The 18,089-nt window shown below is 37.2% G+C and overlaps 2 protein-coding genes across 4 annotated transcripts; both read left to right on the top strand.

Moving 5' to 3' along the window:
• The first annotated feature begins 9,759 nt into the window (after positions 1-9,759).
• LOC131638664 (uncharacterized) lies at positions 9,760-10,125 on the top strand. The gene has a single exon (XM_058909227.1). It carries the CDS (start codon positions 9,760-9,762, stop codon positions 10,123-10,125), a length of 366 nt encoding a protein of 121 aa, XP_058765210.1.
• A 1,261-nt stretch (positions 10,126-11,386) lies between these two features.
• On the top strand, positions 11,387-18,087 carry LOC131638660 (uncharacterized). Of its 3 annotated transcripts, XR_009294735.1 has the most exons (9): positions 11,387-12,018; positions 12,760-12,999; positions 14,016-14,604; positions 14,779-14,945; positions 15,019-15,050; positions 15,141-16,298; positions 16,413-16,542; positions 17,247-17,283; positions 17,979-18,087. XR_009294735.1 is itself a non-coding variant. In XM_058909225.1 (7 exons), exons 1-7 carry the CDS (start codon positions 11,556-11,558, stop codon positions 16,440-16,442), a joined length of 2,679 nt encoding a protein of 892 aa, XP_058765208.1. In that variant the 5' UTR covers positions 11,387-11,555; the 3' UTR covers positions 16,443-17,240. The 3 variants fall into 3 exon arrangements, 1 of the variants encoding a protein (XP_058765208.1); XR_009294734.1 differs by lacking the exon at positions 17,979-18,087 and having other exon boundaries at positions 17,247-17,840; XM_058909225.1 differs by lacking the exons at positions 17,247-17,283; positions 17,979-18,087 and having other exon boundaries at positions 16,413-17,240.
• The last annotated feature ends 2 nt before the right edge of the window (positions 18,088-18,089 follow it).

Raw genomic sequence — 18,089 nt, 5'->3', positions numbered from 1 at the left:
CCTCCTGTTAAATATTTTGCTAAACCCAAGTTCAGTCAGAACTTGAGGAGAACTAACAAGAAAGGACCCAAGAAATTGTGGGTACCTAAGGAGAAGATAATTTCTGTTGCAGATATCCTTGGCGGCAAAGAGGACAAAAAGCAAAATGTCATGGTACCTAGACTCTGGGTGCTCGCGACACATGACGGGAAGAAGGTCTACATTCCAAGACCTGGTGCTTAAACCAGGTGGAGAAGTCAAGTTTGGAGGAGATCAGAAGGGCAAAATCATTGGCTCTGGAACCATAAGTCTTGGTAACTCTCCTTCCATAACTAATGTACTTCTTGTAGAAGGATTAACGCATAACTTATTGTCCATAAGTCAATTAAGTGACAATGGTTATGATATAATCTTCAATCAAAAGTCTTGCAAGGCTGTAAGTCAGAAGGATGGCTCAATCCTATTTACAGGCAAGAGGAAGAACAACATTTATAAGATTGATCTTTCTGATCTTGAGAAGCAGAAGGTGACTTGTCTTATGTCTGTTTCTGAAGAGCAATGGGTCTGGCACAGGAGATTAGGTCATGCTAGTTTGAGAAAGATTTCTCAGATTAATAAACTAAATCTGGTCAGAGGACTCCCAAATCTGAAATTCAAATCAGATGCTCTTTGTGAAGCATGTCAGAAGGGCAAGTTCTCCAGACCTGCATTCAAGTCTAAGAATGTTGTTTCTACCTCAAGGCCGTTAGAACTCTTGCACATTGATCTGTTTGGCCCAGTCAAAACAGCATCTGTCAGAGGGAAGAAATATGGATTAGTCATCGTTGATGATTATAGCCGCTGGACATTGGTAAAGTTCTTGAAACACAAGGATGAGTCTCATTCAGTGTTCTTTGAATTCTACACTCAGATCCAATATGAGAAAGAGTGTAAAATCCTAAAGGTTAGAAGTGATCATGGTGGTGAATTTGAGAACAAATTCTTTGAGGAGTTCTTCAAAGAAAATGGTATTGCCCATGATTTCTCTTGTCCTAGAACTCCACAACAAAATGGAGTTGTAGAGCGAAAGAATAGGACTCTACAAGAAATGGCCAGAACCATGATCAATGAAACCAATATGGCTAAGCAGTTCTGGGCAGAAGCAATAAACACTGCAAGTTATATTCAGAATAGAATCTCTATCAGACCTATTCTAAATAAGACTCCTTATGAATTGTGGAAGAACAAAAAGCCCAACATTTCATATTTCCATCCTTTTGGATGTGTATGCTTTATTCTGAATACTAAAGATCATCTTGGTAAGTTTGATTCTAAAGCACAAAAGTGTTTCCTTCTTGGATATTCTGAACGCTCTAAAGGCTACAGAGTGTACAATACTGAAACATTGATTGTAGAAGAATCAATCAATATCAGGTTTGATGACAAGCTTGGTCTTGAAAAACCAAAGCAGTTTGAGAATTTTGCAGATTTTGATATTGATATATTAGAAGCAGTAGAACCAAGAAGCAAAGTTGCAGAAGCTGGCAGTCTCAGAAGCAATGGATCAGAAGATCAAGTTGCTGCTTCTTTAGAGAATCTCAGGATTTCTAAAGAACCAACAGTCAGAAGATCACCTAGACTTGCCTCAGCTCATTCAGAAGATGAGATCCTTGGGAAGAAAGATGATCCCATCAGAACAAGGGCATTCCTTAAGAACAATGCAGAATGTCAATTAGATCTTGTTTCTTTGATCGAGCCAACTTCTGTTGATCAAGCTCTAGAAGATCCAGACTGGATAATTGCCATGCAAGAAGAACTAAATCAGTTTACAAGGAATGATGTATGGGACTTGGTTCCTAGACCAAAAGGATTTAACATCATCGGCACTAAGTGGGTATTCAGAAACAAGCTGAGTGAGAAAGGTGAAGTGGTAAGAAACAAAGCCAGACTGGTGGCTCAGGGTTATAGTCAGCAAGAAGGGATTGACTATACAGAAACCTTTGCACCAGTGGCCAGGTTAGAATCTATTCGCCTATTAATTTCTTTTGCCACTCAACACAACATCACTCTTTATCAGATGGATGTTAAGAGTGCCTTCTTAAATGGTTACATAGATGAAGAAGTTTATGTCCATCAACCTCCTGGTTTTGAAGACTCCATGTCTCCAAATCATGTTTTTAAATTAAAGAAATCATTATACGGATTGAAACAAGCTCCTAGAGCTTGGTATGAACGTTTGAGTTCTTTCCTTCTGGAAAATGGTTTCACTAGAGGAAAAGTGGACACTACTCTCTTCTGTAAAACATTTAAAAAGGATATTTTAATTTGTCAAATATATGTTGATGATATTATCTTTGGAACATCTAATGCTACACTTGGAAAGGAGTTTGCTGAGTCTATGCAGGCTGAATTTGAAATGAGCATGATGGGAAAACTCAAGTATTTCCTTGGGATTCAAATCAACCAAACTTCTGATGGAACTTATGTTCATCAAACGAAGTATGTGAAAGAACTTCTGAAGAAGTTTAATCTTTCTGAAAGCAAAGAAGCCAAAACTCCTATGCATCCAACATGTGTCCTAGGTAAGGATGAGATAAGTAAGAAGGTAGATCAGAAGTTGTACAGAGGTATGATTTGATCTCTTCTATATTTAACTGCTTCTAGACCTGACATTCTCTTCAGTGTTTGCTTGTGTGCTAGATTCCAATCAGATCCGAGAGAATCTCATTTAACTGCGGTTAAGAGAATTCTGAGGTATCTGAAAGGTACTACTAATGTTGGTTTAGTTTACAGAAGATCCAAAGGTTACAACTTAGTAGGATTCTGTGATGCTGACTATGCTGGAGATAGAATTGAAAGGAAGAGCACTTCTGGAAGTTGTCAATTTCTTGGAAGTCATCTGATCTCATGGTACAGCAAGAAGCAAGCTACTATTTCCCTCTCAACAACAGAAGCAGAATATGTTGCTGCTGCTGGTTGTAGCACACAAATGCTCTGGATGAGAAGTCAACTAGAAGATTATCAGATATATGAGAGTAACATTCCTATTTTCTGTGATAATACTTCTGCTATATGTTTATCTAATAATCCTATCTTACATTCAAAAGCTAAACATATTGAGATTAAACATCATTTCATTAGGGACTATGTTCAGAAGGGTGTTATATTTTTAAACTTTGTGGATACAGACCATCAATGGGCTGACATCTTTACAAAACCCCTTGCTGAAGATAGGTTTAAGTTCATTCTGAAGAATATCAGTATGGATTTATGCCCAGAATGAGAAGATGAGAAGATCTTATGTATGAGTATCTTTTGAAATGAGATTGGATTAGTCTCTTATAAGATGTTCTGATTGTAATCAATTAGAAGTAGTGATTCAGTTATTACTAACGTTTCATTGTCTAAGTTGACTCAGAATCTCTTTAAAAGTAAAACAGCTGTAACTGGCTATCCAGATGGTAAACACGTGTTCACTATTTCTGGACAAGCGTGCATGCAGTTGAGGGGACGCCTACTTAGGTAACTGTGCTAATCACTTCTTTTGTCATTATTATCTCTCCTCACGTCATGTAACATTAAATGCTATCCATCATTTCCTTTTATTTCTTTTTCTTTTTAATACTCTTCAAATGGTTCTTTTCCCTCTTATATTCAGTTTCCTTTTCGCTCTCTCTCTTTGCATTCATATCATAAACCCTAGCAGTTTTCACTATCTGCAACTTCATCATGAATCCCTCGTCAAGTTCTGCAAATCAAGAAACTGATCGTAAACAAAAGAGAAAGGCAACTGATGAACCTGAAATCAAACCAAAACGAGTAAGGATCACCTATGACCCTCTCAAGGTAAATCCCTTTGAAGCTATGATGTCTAGAAACTACTCTAGACGTGTGTATCAACCCCTGGATGGTATCCCTCAATCACCTCCCTCTTCACAGACTTCCACCACCTCTTCCTCTTCTTTCACCTTTCTGGAACCACCATCATCACCTTCTGATATCCTTTCTCCTGCAACCCATCCCACAGATATCTCCTCATCTCTCTCACACCCTTTTCCCACCAGAACACCTAACCCCCTACTGTTTTGTGTTTCCTGACTCCAGATTCACTGTCAACCCTCCAACACCTACCACTCATTCTTGTCTAGAGCTTTTACACTCAGATGTAAACAGCTGGTTGGAGATTCTGGGTGCTGCTCACCTTAATCATCTGGATGAGTATGCTACCTGCAACCTCTGGGAAGCCTTTCGCCAGGATTTTCTGGTTAGGGCTACGGATGTCCAGAGAATGATCATGGCTGAAGCTCTTAGGGTTCGTGGTCGTCTCTTGGAAGTTGGTGAAAGCAGCTATCACCATCTCATCAGGAACAGAAGAGTTCTTGAAGAGAGGATACCTGTAGATGAGATGGTAGAGGAAAATCCCTGCAGAGACATCGTGGTATGGAGACCAAGGTTTCCAGTGCTGACTGGAGATTTTCAATGGCTGTTCAATTGGTTCAGAATGAACCCTTCTGAAAGTGCTCCTCACATGGTCTTTCCAGAAGTGGTTTATCCTGCTGAAGTTGCTGGTCCTACTCCTCCAACAAACCTAGCAGCTATTCTTCAGGCGTTGGAAGTTGGAGCTTCTGAGTTGCCTGAACCAGAATATGCTGAGGCTGGTCCTGAGTCAGACTCAGATGTTGAGATGGAAGGTACAGAAGCTGAAGACCTCCCAGAAGATCGTCCTGCTGAGATTGCTGTCCCTGTTGGCAGAAACTATGGTGCTTCTTCTTCTGGTGTACCCTCAGCTCTGATGGAGACCTTGGAAGCTCTGCATCAGAATCAAGTTATGCTGGCTTCTCGTTTGGACGCGCAAGAAGCAGCCAATGCTGAGTTTCGCTCCTTCATGGCAAGGCAAACTGCAAGCACTGACGGGGTTCATGACATTCTGGCGCAGATTTTGTCTAAGCTAGGGTCTTAGTCGTTTGGTCTTTGTAGTTTTCTTTCCTTGTTGCATCTGTTTTCTGCATACATCTTTTGTAATCCTGCTTGTTTAAATCAATGAAAAGTTTAATTCTGTTTCTTTCCTTTGTCGTTTTCTACATCTGAATCTTTTATATTCTTTTTGATGTTATGACAAAAAGGGGGAGAAAATATATGATAAATGATCTGATTAATATTATCAGTTACCGGGTAAAAAGGCCCCACATTACTAACAGAACTTGCAAAGTTCTATGCTTTAAGTTGTGATGTTGCAGGAATCGAAGATTCAAGATCAACATAAGAAGCAACAAGATGAATCAAGTTCTTGGATTCTTGAAGCAAGCTGAGTGCTATGAAGCTTCAGAATCAGAAGCAAGAAGGAAGAATGTTCAGATATTCTGATGATAGAATATGATCTGATTCTGAATGTCTATTAGTTCTGATACATTCTATATGGCTTATATGGCTCTGATACATATTATGTGTTCTGAAACATATTTTATGTTCTGATTCATTCATGCTGACTTTTGTCGTTTAATTTTGTTCTGTAACATTTCAGGATGTAGAGATGCTCTGATGAAGCTCTGGTACATTCAACAATGTTCTGATACAATCTAGCATGAAGTGATGTAAGAAGAAATTCAAGTTTTGAAGCTGTCCCAATGGAAGCAAGAATCAGAAGCTGGGAATGTTCTGAAGATCAAAGAAATTCAAGTTCTGAAGCTGTCCGATGGAAGCAGGAATCAGAAGTTGTGAATGTTCTGAAGATCAAAGAAATTCAAGTTATGAAGCTGTCCGATGGAAGCAGGAATCAGAAGCTGTGAATGTTCTGAGGATCTAAAGAAATTCAATGTTCTGAAGCTGTCATATGGAAGTAGAAATCAGAAGTCATGAATGTTCTGAAGATCAAGCACTGTGAACGTCTCTACCGAAATAATCAGGGAAGTCTTTTATTTATAAAATTCTTCTAGTATTAATTTCAGGGGGAGATTGTTAATCTCAGGGGGAGACATAATCACATGCTTATACTATAGCTGTGTAATTTGTCTTTAGCCGTCTGCTCTTTCTGATCGCAAATTCATATCATTTATATATGTTTTTGTCATCATCAAAAAGGGGGAGATTGTTAGAACAAGATTTGTTCTGATCAATATTCTTAGTTTTGATGATAACAAGGATATGAATTTTGTGTGAGATAATATGGTACTCTAATACATTGCAATTTCCCTTTCAGGAAATATATATAGAGTATGCACAAATCAGCGCTCAGAAGCTTTGTCTCAGAAGGTTCAGCATGCAACATCAGAACATGGTCTGGCAAGACATCAGAAGATGGTCAAGGCAGAATCAGAACATGGGTCTATGGAAGCATCAGAAGAACTTGAGTTCAGAAGCAGAAGCACTAAGTTCTCATGGTATCACGCTCAGAAGCACTTCAAGGTCAGAAGACAAGAAGATGCTATGCACCAAGCTGTTTGACTCTGATGATATTCAAACGTTGTATTCACAAACATCAGATCAGAAGAAAGTACAGGTGGCAGGCTACGCTGACTGACAAAAGGAACGTTGGAAGCTATTACAGGCAACGTCAGTAGACACAGCGTGAACAAGGCTCGAGGTAGTTGACAAAAGCGTGAAACATTAAATGCAATGCTGTACGGAATACGCAAAGCATTAAATGCTCCCAACGGTCATCTTCTCAAAGTGCCTATAAATATGAAGTTCTGATGAGAAGCAAGGTTACCAATTTCTTGACGATTTCTGTGAATATTAACTTGCTGAAACGCTGTACAAATCAAAGCTCAGAAACTTCATCTTCATCAAAGCTCACTACATTGCCGTTGTAATATATTAGTGAGATTAAGCTTAAACGTTAAGAGAAATATCACTGTTGTGATTATAGCTTTTCAGAAGCATTGTAAAACTCTTATTTGATTACATTAATTTGTAAGTAACTAGAATGATCAAGTGTTGATCAGGATACTCTAGGAAGTCTTAACTTATGTCTAAGCAGTTGTAATTAGAGTGATCACGTGGTGGTCAGGATACTCTAAGAAAGTCTTAGCTTGTGTCTAAGAATTTGTTCCTAGAGTGATCAGGTTGTGATCAGGATACTCTAGAAGACTTAGTCGTGGGCTAAGTGGAAAACCATTGTAATCTGTTGCGATTAGTGGATTAAATCCTCAGTTGAGGTAAATCACTCTGTGGGGGTGGACTGGAGTAGTTTAGTTAACAACGAACCAGGATAAAAATTACTGTGCAATTTGTTTTTATTGTTCAAGTTTTTACGACTACACTTATTCAAACCCCCCCTTTCTAAGTGTTTTTCTATCCTTCAGAAATTGCTACTATGTTAAATGAAATGGAGTCTGACGATGAAAGTATTTTGTACTTCATTTGGTGTAATAGTTTTAAGCTTTAGTGTTTTATTTAACTTCAATTTTCTTCTTAATACAACTGAATTGATGGAAAGTTATTTGGGCTACCATTTTAAAGATTAGAAGTTGTTGTTTCTATGCTTTAACATGGTGAGTATTGTTGTTTCTATCTTCCAAATTCATATTTTCCTCAACCGCATAGAAACATCTTTTTATCAAGTGTTGGATGTTTTTTTAAATGGAAGATTTATATGAATTTTGTCACTTTATGTGACTTCGAAGTTGTTGCTGTTGGAAAGTTGTAATTTGATTGTAGATTTTAATTTTAATTATACTGTTAAGATGTTGAAGACTATGTTAAGATGTTTGTGATTGGATTTCCTTGGAGACTATGTTAAGACCTTAATTTTAATTGTAATTTCTTTGAGAGACCTTAATGGAATTCTTGTGTTTCAAATCTCAATATTGTTGTTGTATTTTTTGTGTTTTTTTTCCGTGGATTCGGGTTTGGAGGAAAAAACCCGAACCCAACGAGTGTGGTCGTGGGTGTTATTTTGCCACCCGAATAACCTTTGGGTTGGGTTTAGATTCGGGTGGTGATTTCGGGTGCTGGTTTGGATAGTGTAAAACCTGTACCCGACCCTACTCGTTGCCATCCCTATCTCAAACTCAGTTGCCAAAGTTCCAGCCAAACTCATATTCATTAGATACCTATACACAAATAAAAGTTTGTGTAAAAAATACAATTAACAAATGAACCGTCTAGGGATACTGCAACCCGATTATAGCAGGAAAGACATACAATTGTTGAACATGTAGAAATTGCACATAACTCTTGTCCACTTGGATGTACATGGGTTTCCATCACTCCAGTTCTCATTCTTCACCAACAAACTTATGTTAGCCTGTGCTAGTTTGTGTACTGGTATTCTTGATCAAGTTTGTAAACTTTCCATGAATTATGCAAAAAGGAAAAAATTATAAACTAATATTAACAAATAAGTAACTTGGCTTGAAATTAAGACATTTAATTTTAGCTGAAGAATGAATTTGACCTTATAAAATGTGTATAAGAATAGTGAAAAGAAAGTTGTGAATTTCATTTGACAAATTATATTCCAATGATTATATTATGCCATTATTTAGGGAGTTCAAAAGGCTTATCTGGTAGTTTATCAATCTCATAGTATGTGAAAATATATGGGCAAGCTACAACGGTATAATAAGGAAACTGTAGTGAATGTGTAGAGTCATGGCCTAATGTATGAGTATCGCCTAAGTTAGTTGAGCCGAAATTAATGTATTGCATAAAATCAATGATGAAGATATTCAAAGAATGGTTTGAATGCGGCCCCTAGCTACCAGAGGCCATATTTTTGTTTGTATCGAAAAAATTGCAAGATTTGCAAAAGCTTATATATGATAGTCATAACTTATTGCAGATATCATGTTAAAAGATATGTGCAAGATGCAACAATATACAAAGGAGCCTAGAATGCAAATGTAGGACACATGGAATAATTTTGACTAAATCCAACTGTTTTGAATACAGTTCCCATATGCATTGAGCAAGAATTAAGTTTTTGTTGAAAACACTTCATCAATACTTGCACAAGTTTGCATTTGATAGTCATGAACATGCTATAATATTGTATGACAAAGGTGATTCAAAATATCTAACCTGCTTGGTTTTGTTACTTTTCTTTTTGTAGCAAAGAGAATCGTTTCATCAGACACAATTCTAGTTAAAAATGTTTTTTTTCCAATTTTTCTTCTTCGATTATAATTATGCCACAAAAATTCTAATTGTGAAATAATTTGGTGCATGACAAAGTTATATGCAACAACACTTTTATAATATTGGAACCTTAATTTGTTCAACTGATCCATCAATTAGGGAAATCAAAATTTCTTATGATGTCCAAATCTTGACTTAAGTTTGTCCCACAATATCTTGAGATCTTTTGCATTTGAGTATTTTGTTTGGAATCCATCATCAAGATGATGCTTGATTATTTGATTTACTTTTGACTTTTTCATTACCATTTTCTTTGGGTCAAGTGTAGACTTTCCTGAATTATCTAGTTTAAGGATTTTGTCGAGTCCCTCACATGCAAGGTACTCAATTAAGTTGTTGATCCAAGTTATGTAGTTGTCTCCAATTATATTTAAAATTTTGAATTGATGTTTAATGTTGGACATGATTTATCTAGAATTTTAGATGAACATGACCATGTTTTATTCAAAAACCTCTAACAATAAACCAAGCTGAGACTAGTAATGGTAAAATGAGGATGACCATAAGCTTGTCCGTTATGAACTTATCGAAGAGTTGATGAATCATAAAGACTCGTACACGCGGGTATTTGGAGACGAAGCTATATTTGAATCGGTTCACGAAGCTTTTGTTCCTTGGTTGTGCGCTTACACACCGACTTCAAAATGGATGAGATTCCCAGAAATGGGACATCTTATTGCATGCACATATGACATGATGTGCATTGACTTGACGCGTTATGGTTTTTCGGAAACCTTTTTTCCACTCCGCACTACACCTCCTACAAATCCAAATGATCGTATTATGTGTCATTTTGTGCAAGTTTACTTGAAACCGGGATGCCCCATACCACCAACGTCACCAGAATGGGCACTTCATCATACCGAAACTGCCGATACGTGGCAGAATCATTTTGTGGATATGATGCATGATTTCGAAAGGTTGAATAACATCGAAAAGGAATCAAATGCTGAAAAGTCAAGATTAGAACCTCCAATAGATTTAGCCGGCGACAGTTCTTTTGATGTATTTTCTAGTTTCAAAGTGTAATATATGCACTCTATAACATTGCAATATAATCCTTTTTATTGTTTGTGTGTTTGTGTCCTTTTCCTTCTACTACTACTAGTGCTGATATTGCATTGAGTTCTGTTAAAAAAACTAACAAGGAAACTTCCGTAGATGTATCTACGGAATGGTCTGATATTGAAAATCATTGGTGTTTAACGTAGATGCATCTACGGAACGGAGAAATATATGACCCTTCCGTGGATATATCTACGGAACATTCTGTGACAGAAATTGTGTGGTCCATATTCACCAAAGGCTTTTATAAAGTTGGGGTTTCTAGGTTTACATTACACACAAACACAAACACAAACAAAAAAATGGCTCACATAAGGCCATGTTCAGGGCAGCGAACATCATCTAAGCGTCCCGATCCTGAACCAGTTTATCTCAGAAAGGAAGGGCATGTTGTTTTCTCTCCCGTCAAACCCCTCATGCTGGTTAAATTTTGGAACATCCATTCCTTCGACCAACTCAATAGGACTCTGATGTCTTTTTTAGAGGGGGAGTACAAACCCGACAAAGTCATCAAAAAGATCCAGAGGCTTAGAACACGGACCTCGTCTGAGACCGGAGAAAAGGAACGTGGTGGGATGACGTGGAAGGCGACGTCGATTCCGTTCTAATGATGCATGGATCAGATGACATTGTTTTAACTGTTGTAATTTCTTAGATCTCATAGTTTTCTTAATTTTCTGTTGGAAATTCGGATGTATCTTTTAATCAATGCTGATTTTAATCAATGAATGAATCTTTTATCATTACAAATATTGTTGTTCTGGTTTTCTGAGTATGAGTTTGTTCCGTAGATGCATCTACGGAGATATTCCGTATGTGCACCTACGAAACAAAACAACATTAAACAAAAAAAGGTGCTTTCGGAGATGCATCTACGGAAGCACGAAGACAATTTGGTCAATTCAATGGTGTAATAGACTCATGGGGTGGAATGAGAAAATGTCTAAATAATAATACTAATTTGCTATTTACTATTTTAAGTTTGAAATATTACATATCTATAATAACATCTATAATAATAATTGAACTACTATTTAAAATTTGACATTAAGATAAAATAATAATAAAAATGTTTTTATCTATTATTATAACATCAAGATGGTAAGAATAAAGAGTAGTACTTATTATAATAGTAAGGTGAAGATGGTAAAATGAGGTGCAAAAATCAGATGGGTATGGGCTTAGATTTGTGTGGGTGGGGTCCACATGTCCAACAAGGATTCTTCTGATGTAACTTGAGTGTTTTGTTTTGGTCAAAATAGTTGAGAGTGCCCTTGATTCATTGTGTCTTGTGTTTGGGTTTGGGCGAACGAAACCCCTTTCACTGCAATTGCAACCCTCTCTCTGTTGATTTGGGGGTTATTGCATTTCAATTTGGGGCTTCAACGCACGCAATGCCTGTTTCAGATTCTCCTGACGTATCAGATGATCCTTCTATTCATGATGATGAAGGCTCCGAGGAAGAAGTAGAAGAAGAGGTTGAAGAAGTAGAAGAGGAAGAAGATGAAGATCAGGAAGAGGAAGAAGAAGAGGAAGAGGTGGAAGAAGTTGAAGAGGAGGTGGAGGAAGAAGTTGAAGAAGAAGAGGAGGAGGAAGAAGTTGAGGAGGAAGAGGTTGAGGAGGAAGAGGAAACAGTAGAAGTGGAAGAGGAGGAGGAAGAAGTTGAGGAGGAGGAAGAAGTTGAGGAGGAAGAAGAAGTTGAGGAGGAGGAGGAGGAAGAAGAGATGGAAGAAATTGAAGTTGAAGTTGAAGAGGAAGAGGAAGAGGAGGAAGAACAAGAGACAATAGTAGAGGAGAAAAATGAAGGCAAACAAGTGATTCCAGTTTCTCTGCCCAATGCGAATGAGCTTAGCAAAGGTTTTTCCATTCATTAATTAATTATGATTTTTTTTATCATTGAATTGATTCTGTTATTGCATATTTGGTTACTTTAGGCTATCTTTAGGCTATGTTTGGATTTATGGACTAGAGCGGAGCGGAATGGGACATAATGGAATGGTGTGGAGTTGAGTTGAGCGGAGCGGAATGAAACAGTGTGTGTATTATTTATAGAATAGGAATGTAACCGAACAAATTAGTTCAATCTATTGCATACACCATAAATTGGAGGGAATGAAAATTGAAGGATTGGATGAAATATGATGGAATGGATTCCATCATGTTCCATTCCGCTTCATCCATTATTCTCTAAACCAAACAATGAAATCTGATTATATACCACTCCATTCTATTCCATCACATTCCACCAATTCAAACTTACCATTAATAATTTTTGTAACCTGGTTTTTGTTGTACTGTAAGTTGTAATCTGTTAGTCACAAGATAATATATCTTGGTATTATCTGGATTTGAATGCCGATAGGTCAATGTGGTGAAAGAACCTGATTCTGATGAGCTGAAACCTAGCTTTATTCAGCTGAATCCAGCTCCGATGAGTGGAAGAACTCAATATTTAAATCTTTAGTAATTTTGAATATTGTGACTGTCAGTTTCTCCGACAGTTCTAAACTCGTCATGTTCTTTTTACATGTTTAGATGTTAAACTATCTTGTTCTTTATGAATTTTTCAGTCTAATATTTTAAATTTTATTATTATAGAAACTGTAGAGGTGGTGGTGGAGGAAGAGGAAGAGGAAGAAGAAGAGGAAGAGGAAGAGGAAGTGGAGGAGGAAGTGGAGGAAGAGGAGGTGGAGGAGGAGGAGGAAGAAGAAGAAGAAAAAGAAGAAGAAGCAATAGAGATGGAAGATGAGAAAGAACAAGAAACAGTAGTAGAGAAGAAAGATAAAGACAAGCACGGGGTTCTAGATTCTCTTCCCGATGCAGATAAACATAGCAAAGGTTTTTACATTAATTAATTATTACTATTAGTCATGTCTTTGTTCTTGATTAATCCACTACTTGCACATTTGTTTTCCTTGATAAATAAATTTCGAAACCTGGTTTTGACACTGTTTTGAGTCATAAATAACCTTTTCGTGAGTCATAACAGCTGCAACAGTTGCGCCGTGGTTTCCCTTCAAGCTACATTTATTAGTTAATGGTGTTGAATATTGATATGTATTGAATATATCCTGGTTTTGCCTTAGGATGACTGTGCAATTTCTCCTAATTGCACCAACTCCAGATCTTGCTATACTTTGTCCTTGAACAACTAGGAAAAATCAAGCCTGTAGTGGCTCAAAGAAAGGCGATACAATTCGTTTGCTTCTCATATAGAAAGGATTGAATCCAAATAACCTAAGAGGCTGCCAATGCCAAACTTCTGTAGCGTCCAACTCCGTAGATGCATCTAATGTCCAACTCGAAACCATCTACCAAGGAGGCGAACAATGTTGCATTGAGGCTCAATTGCATAGTTCTCATAATAAACGAAGTCATGGACTAGAAAACATGCTCATCCTATGTCAAGGTCTCTTGGATACTGAATGTTTAGCCCATTGACACTTCCTGCACTCCCCGGACTCCCCAACATTACAAGTTTACTATGAACCTGATAGGTCAATGTGGTGTAAGATCCCAGCTATCATGAGCCCAAAACCTAGTTTTATTCGGTTGTATCCAGCTCCAGTGAGTAGAACCAAATCCCTCAATCCTCTAGACTTTAGTAATTTTGAATGTTGTGATTGTCAATTCATCCATCAGTTCTAAACTTGTCATACTCTTTTTATATGTTTAGTTGTGAACCTATCTCATGCCTTATGCATTTTTCGATCATATTTAATTTGTGATGTTGGTCTGCTCTAAATATTTTAAATTTTATCGTTGTTGTTTGCTATATTACTAACTTTGAATGTTGAATATTGTTAGAAGATTATTTTTCCCCTTCATAATGTTGCTTTTATCTTCTTTTGTAGATTCAAGCCAACATATGGAGCTTGATGTGAAAGAGGAGAATTTGCAGCCAGTTTCTTCTATGCCCGAGAATCCTGAAGTAATACGGTCATCACATGATATGGAACTTGATGTGAAAGAGAAGAATTTGCGGCCAGTTTCTTCTGTGCCCGAGAATCCTGAAGTAATACGGTCATCACATGATATGGAAGAGAATAATGCCATGTTTTTAGCATCTGTTCTGCCGCATGAGGACTTGACATTGAAGCAAGAAGTTTCTAGTCCTCCAAAACCAAGTGAAAACTTAAATTCTGCTGAAGATGAAAAAAATCAAGACTTAAATGTTGATGTTGAAAATTCTGGATATCTTCAGAAGAAAACCTTTGGAGGAAGCAGTGAACCAGATTGCAATAGCAAAGCTTCTTTATCTGATGTTAAGGATATTGATTCTAAAGCCACCAAGTCATCTAGTAATACGGTAAAAGACGTGGTTACTGGAATCATACCGAGAGATGATTTTGTGGAGGATGCTAATGGTGGTCAGAACTCTAAGGAGAAATTTATGCAGTCAGAGACGGAGTCAAGGGTTGATGCGAAACAAAAGCCATCAAGGTCTGGTCATGGCAGTTCACTATGTTTTAATTTTAATGACAATATGACCAAAACTTAATTTACACTGCATGCTTTCTCTTTCAGAAGTAGCTTCTTGTCCTTTAACATGTTTAAATTAATCGACACAGAGTCCTTAACCATTATGTTTTGCTGATTAACTCCTCATGCTAGTAGGGCTAGAAGTCCTTCTCCCAGTGCTCAGATTACAGATGGAAACAAAAGACGTGCAGTTACATGTGCTTTTTTTGCTAAAGGTTGGTGCATCAGAGGTAGTTCTTGTAGCTTTCTTCATATAAAAGATAGCGCGGATAATGAGAAGAGAGAATTGAAATTGGAAAAAGGTATGTAAAGTAACTTATTTGGTCAACCTCTTCAGGTATCCCCTATTCTAATAAAGATATTTCCCTGTAACAGGTGTTAAGGAAAATGTTGACTGGTCAAGAACGGTTAGTACTCCTGCTCCATTTACTGCTTTACAAATACATAAAAGCATACCTTTGATTTCTTCTGAATTTATTTTGCAAATGAGCTTGCAGAATGAGAAAGAAGCAAGTCCAAGTTGGCATCCATCTCATGAAAAAGAAAAGTTTCCAATGAGGGACAGCTTGTTTCCGGAGAATCGATCTGCATTTAATACATCAAACAATTATTTCAGCTCAAATCTGACCTCGTATTCATCCCATGCAGAGGGAATGGCTGCTATTCGAAACCAACTTATGTACAGAGGAACAAAAGATTTTAGTTCGTCTTTAGGTGCAAGTGCTTTGGACTCTAAAAAGCTTTTGAATAGTGAGAAAGAATATCACGCCTATAAGTCTACTTTCTCTTCAGACCGGGAAGATTTGTATCGAGGTGGTTCATCTAGGGTTTCACCACATGCTAATGGATATAAACTAAAAACCAGTTCTTATGATTGGGAACCTTCTGTTCCATTTCGACCATCCTTTTTTATCACTTCAATGAATGTATCATCCCCTGGAGATCTGTATGACCCTCTTCGAGATAGCATTGAGATACCTAATATAGGAGACGGGTCTTTGAAAGCTTCTCTTCTAATTCGAGGGTCATCTATCCAGGCTTCATCACAGGTGCGGACATATGATGATTCTGCTGCAGTTGGGAAACACATGTCCGATCTTAATGATGACAAAAGTTCGGTATCTTCCCATAATAAATTTTATGAAAATGAGCCAAACAGAAGTTCAGTTCCTCGTGGAAAAGATTCTCTTGCAACCAAAACAGAAATAACATCAGGAACTTGTGCAAACTACCAAAATGGTAGCATAGATGTGGGGCAAAATGCCTTTAGTGTTGAAGATAGGATTGAAACAACGAAAAAACGATCCAAGCATGATGCTAGGCATCACGGTGATGGATCAGAGCACAAAAATAAAAGAGTAGCAAGGGATGATAAAAATCATGAAATGGAGGTTGACTTTCAGACGGATGGCAGTAATCACAAAGAAACAAAGGCACTGAAAATTTTTCGTGCAGCCCTTGTTGATCTAGTGAAAGAGTTGCTAAAACCATTTTGGCATGAGGGTCGTCTCAGCAAGGAAGCACATATAACAATAGTTAAAAAATCAGTTGACAAGGTTGTTAGCACTTTAGAGCCACACCAAATTCCAACAAATGAAGATTCTGCTAAGCTATATATTTCTTCATGTCGGCCGAAAATTACAAAGTTAGTCCATGTAAGTGTCCAATCTTATGCTGCGATTGTAATTTGTCAATGAAAGTACACGGGCTTTGTGCTTTGTTGGATTGGATGTGGTTTGTCTTCCATATGACAGTATTTTTATTTGCAGGGATATGTCAATAAACATGGAAAATCTTGATATGCAAGGCCAAACACCTTTTTTTGTACAGTTGCTGATGAGTCTGGCTGATTCCAATCCATGACAACTTCCGTTTGAGGCTATCTGTTTCGAAGTCAAGGTTGATTCGGAACATTTTGAGTTCTCTTTCAAGATGTTTGCTTCATGTTTTTTTCCGCGCTTTCTCTTGCTTATTCCATTCTGAAGTAAACTGGCTTGAATTGCATGGTTTATAAGGATATCTTATTTTCATTAATTTGCATTATGTTACTTGCTTATCATTTGGTGTAACTTTCAAGCGCCTGCAAGTTTTGGTATTGGGCAGCAACTTGGAAAGACTGGTATGGTAGGCCTCATGCCATTTCTTTGCATTCACGCACATGAAAAATCTGATTTTTTTAATGTAAATACAGCGGTGTACCGTGCTGTAGAGTTTAGCAAATTGCTGACATAGTTGGAGAGTAGGGTTATAGAAGTTGCAATATGTTGGACAGTTTTTTAATGTTCCAAATGTCAATTTTAGCATTTATATTTTTCCGTTTTATCTGTGTTTCTTGTTATGCCTATTGTTGGCCAGACAATTTTGTCAATTAGCAGCTTAGCTAAACTTTCATAGTATTTATCTGTGTAGTCGTGTTCTTCTCTTATCATAATTTATAGCCGTGGAATTCGGCTTCCTGTCTTTATGGATGACATATTTTGTTACTTTCAAACCCTGGACTATGTTAATGCCATGCTCTCTTATTTAAATTAATTTAGGGTGCATTTAAATGATCAATTCCACATATCGTTCTTGGAATTTGATCATTTTATGTTATTTTGTAGGAAATGGCTTGATTCTATTAGATCAAAACACAATAAGGTAAATAAAAGATCAAATTTACCCATTCTTTTAATTTTTCATGGGTCTTCCTTTTAGTTATTCTTGATTATAATTGTTGAAGTTAGAGTTTATAGACTTTGAATTGTGAATATGATAGAAACCAACTGATATATAAAATAAGATAGGGAGAATCCCTTTGAATTACAGATTAAATCATAATTCCCAATGTCAAAATGGTCCCTTTTCCTATCAAACTCCCCGATGATCAACTCCCCAATGTCTTCCCCTATTTATTTTAAACCTAAACACTCTTAAATAATAATAATTACCCACTAACTCTACTAATAATTTAATAAGTTACAAAACTGAAGAATCTAACAATACTCTGCCCCTAAAAGATTCACCTTGTCCTCAAGGTGAAAGAATGTATCTTCCCGGATCCTGGAACTTGAAGCAAAAAGAATGAGTTATACAATAAATAGGATAATTTCCTTCTGGATCAAATTTGCTCGCTGCTGTCAATTTCAATTTTCTCATGATTGATTGTTGGGATGATGGCGATATCGATTGTGGAACTTTCGTTCCTAGACTTTATCTAAGGAACAACAGCAATCACCATGTGATACCCGAGGTTGAGGTTTCGGCATCAGCGGCTGTAGGGCAAACCATTGTGGCGGTGGCCGTTTATTTGGTTCATCACTGAATCTCATTTCTCTCATTTTTTGTTGCTGCAGAATTTCCTAAGTGTGATGGCAAAGATGACGTCGGCGGATAGCTGAACTTGGACGGGACCGTGACATCAATACCTTGTACTCCTCCTTCCTTGGCCAGCTTTTCATCACTTC

The sequence above is a fragment of the Vicia villosa genome, unplaced genomic scaffold (genome assembly GCF_029867415.1).
Source record: "Vicia villosa cultivar HV-30 ecotype Madison, WI unplaced genomic scaffold, Vvil1.0 ctg.002367F_1_1, whole genome shotgun sequence".
Classification (NCBI taxonomy): Eukaryota; Viridiplantae; Streptophyta; class Magnoliopsida; order Fabales; family Fabaceae; genus Vicia; species Vicia villosa.
This window is presented reverse-complemented; position numbering and strand designations above follow the sequence as displayed.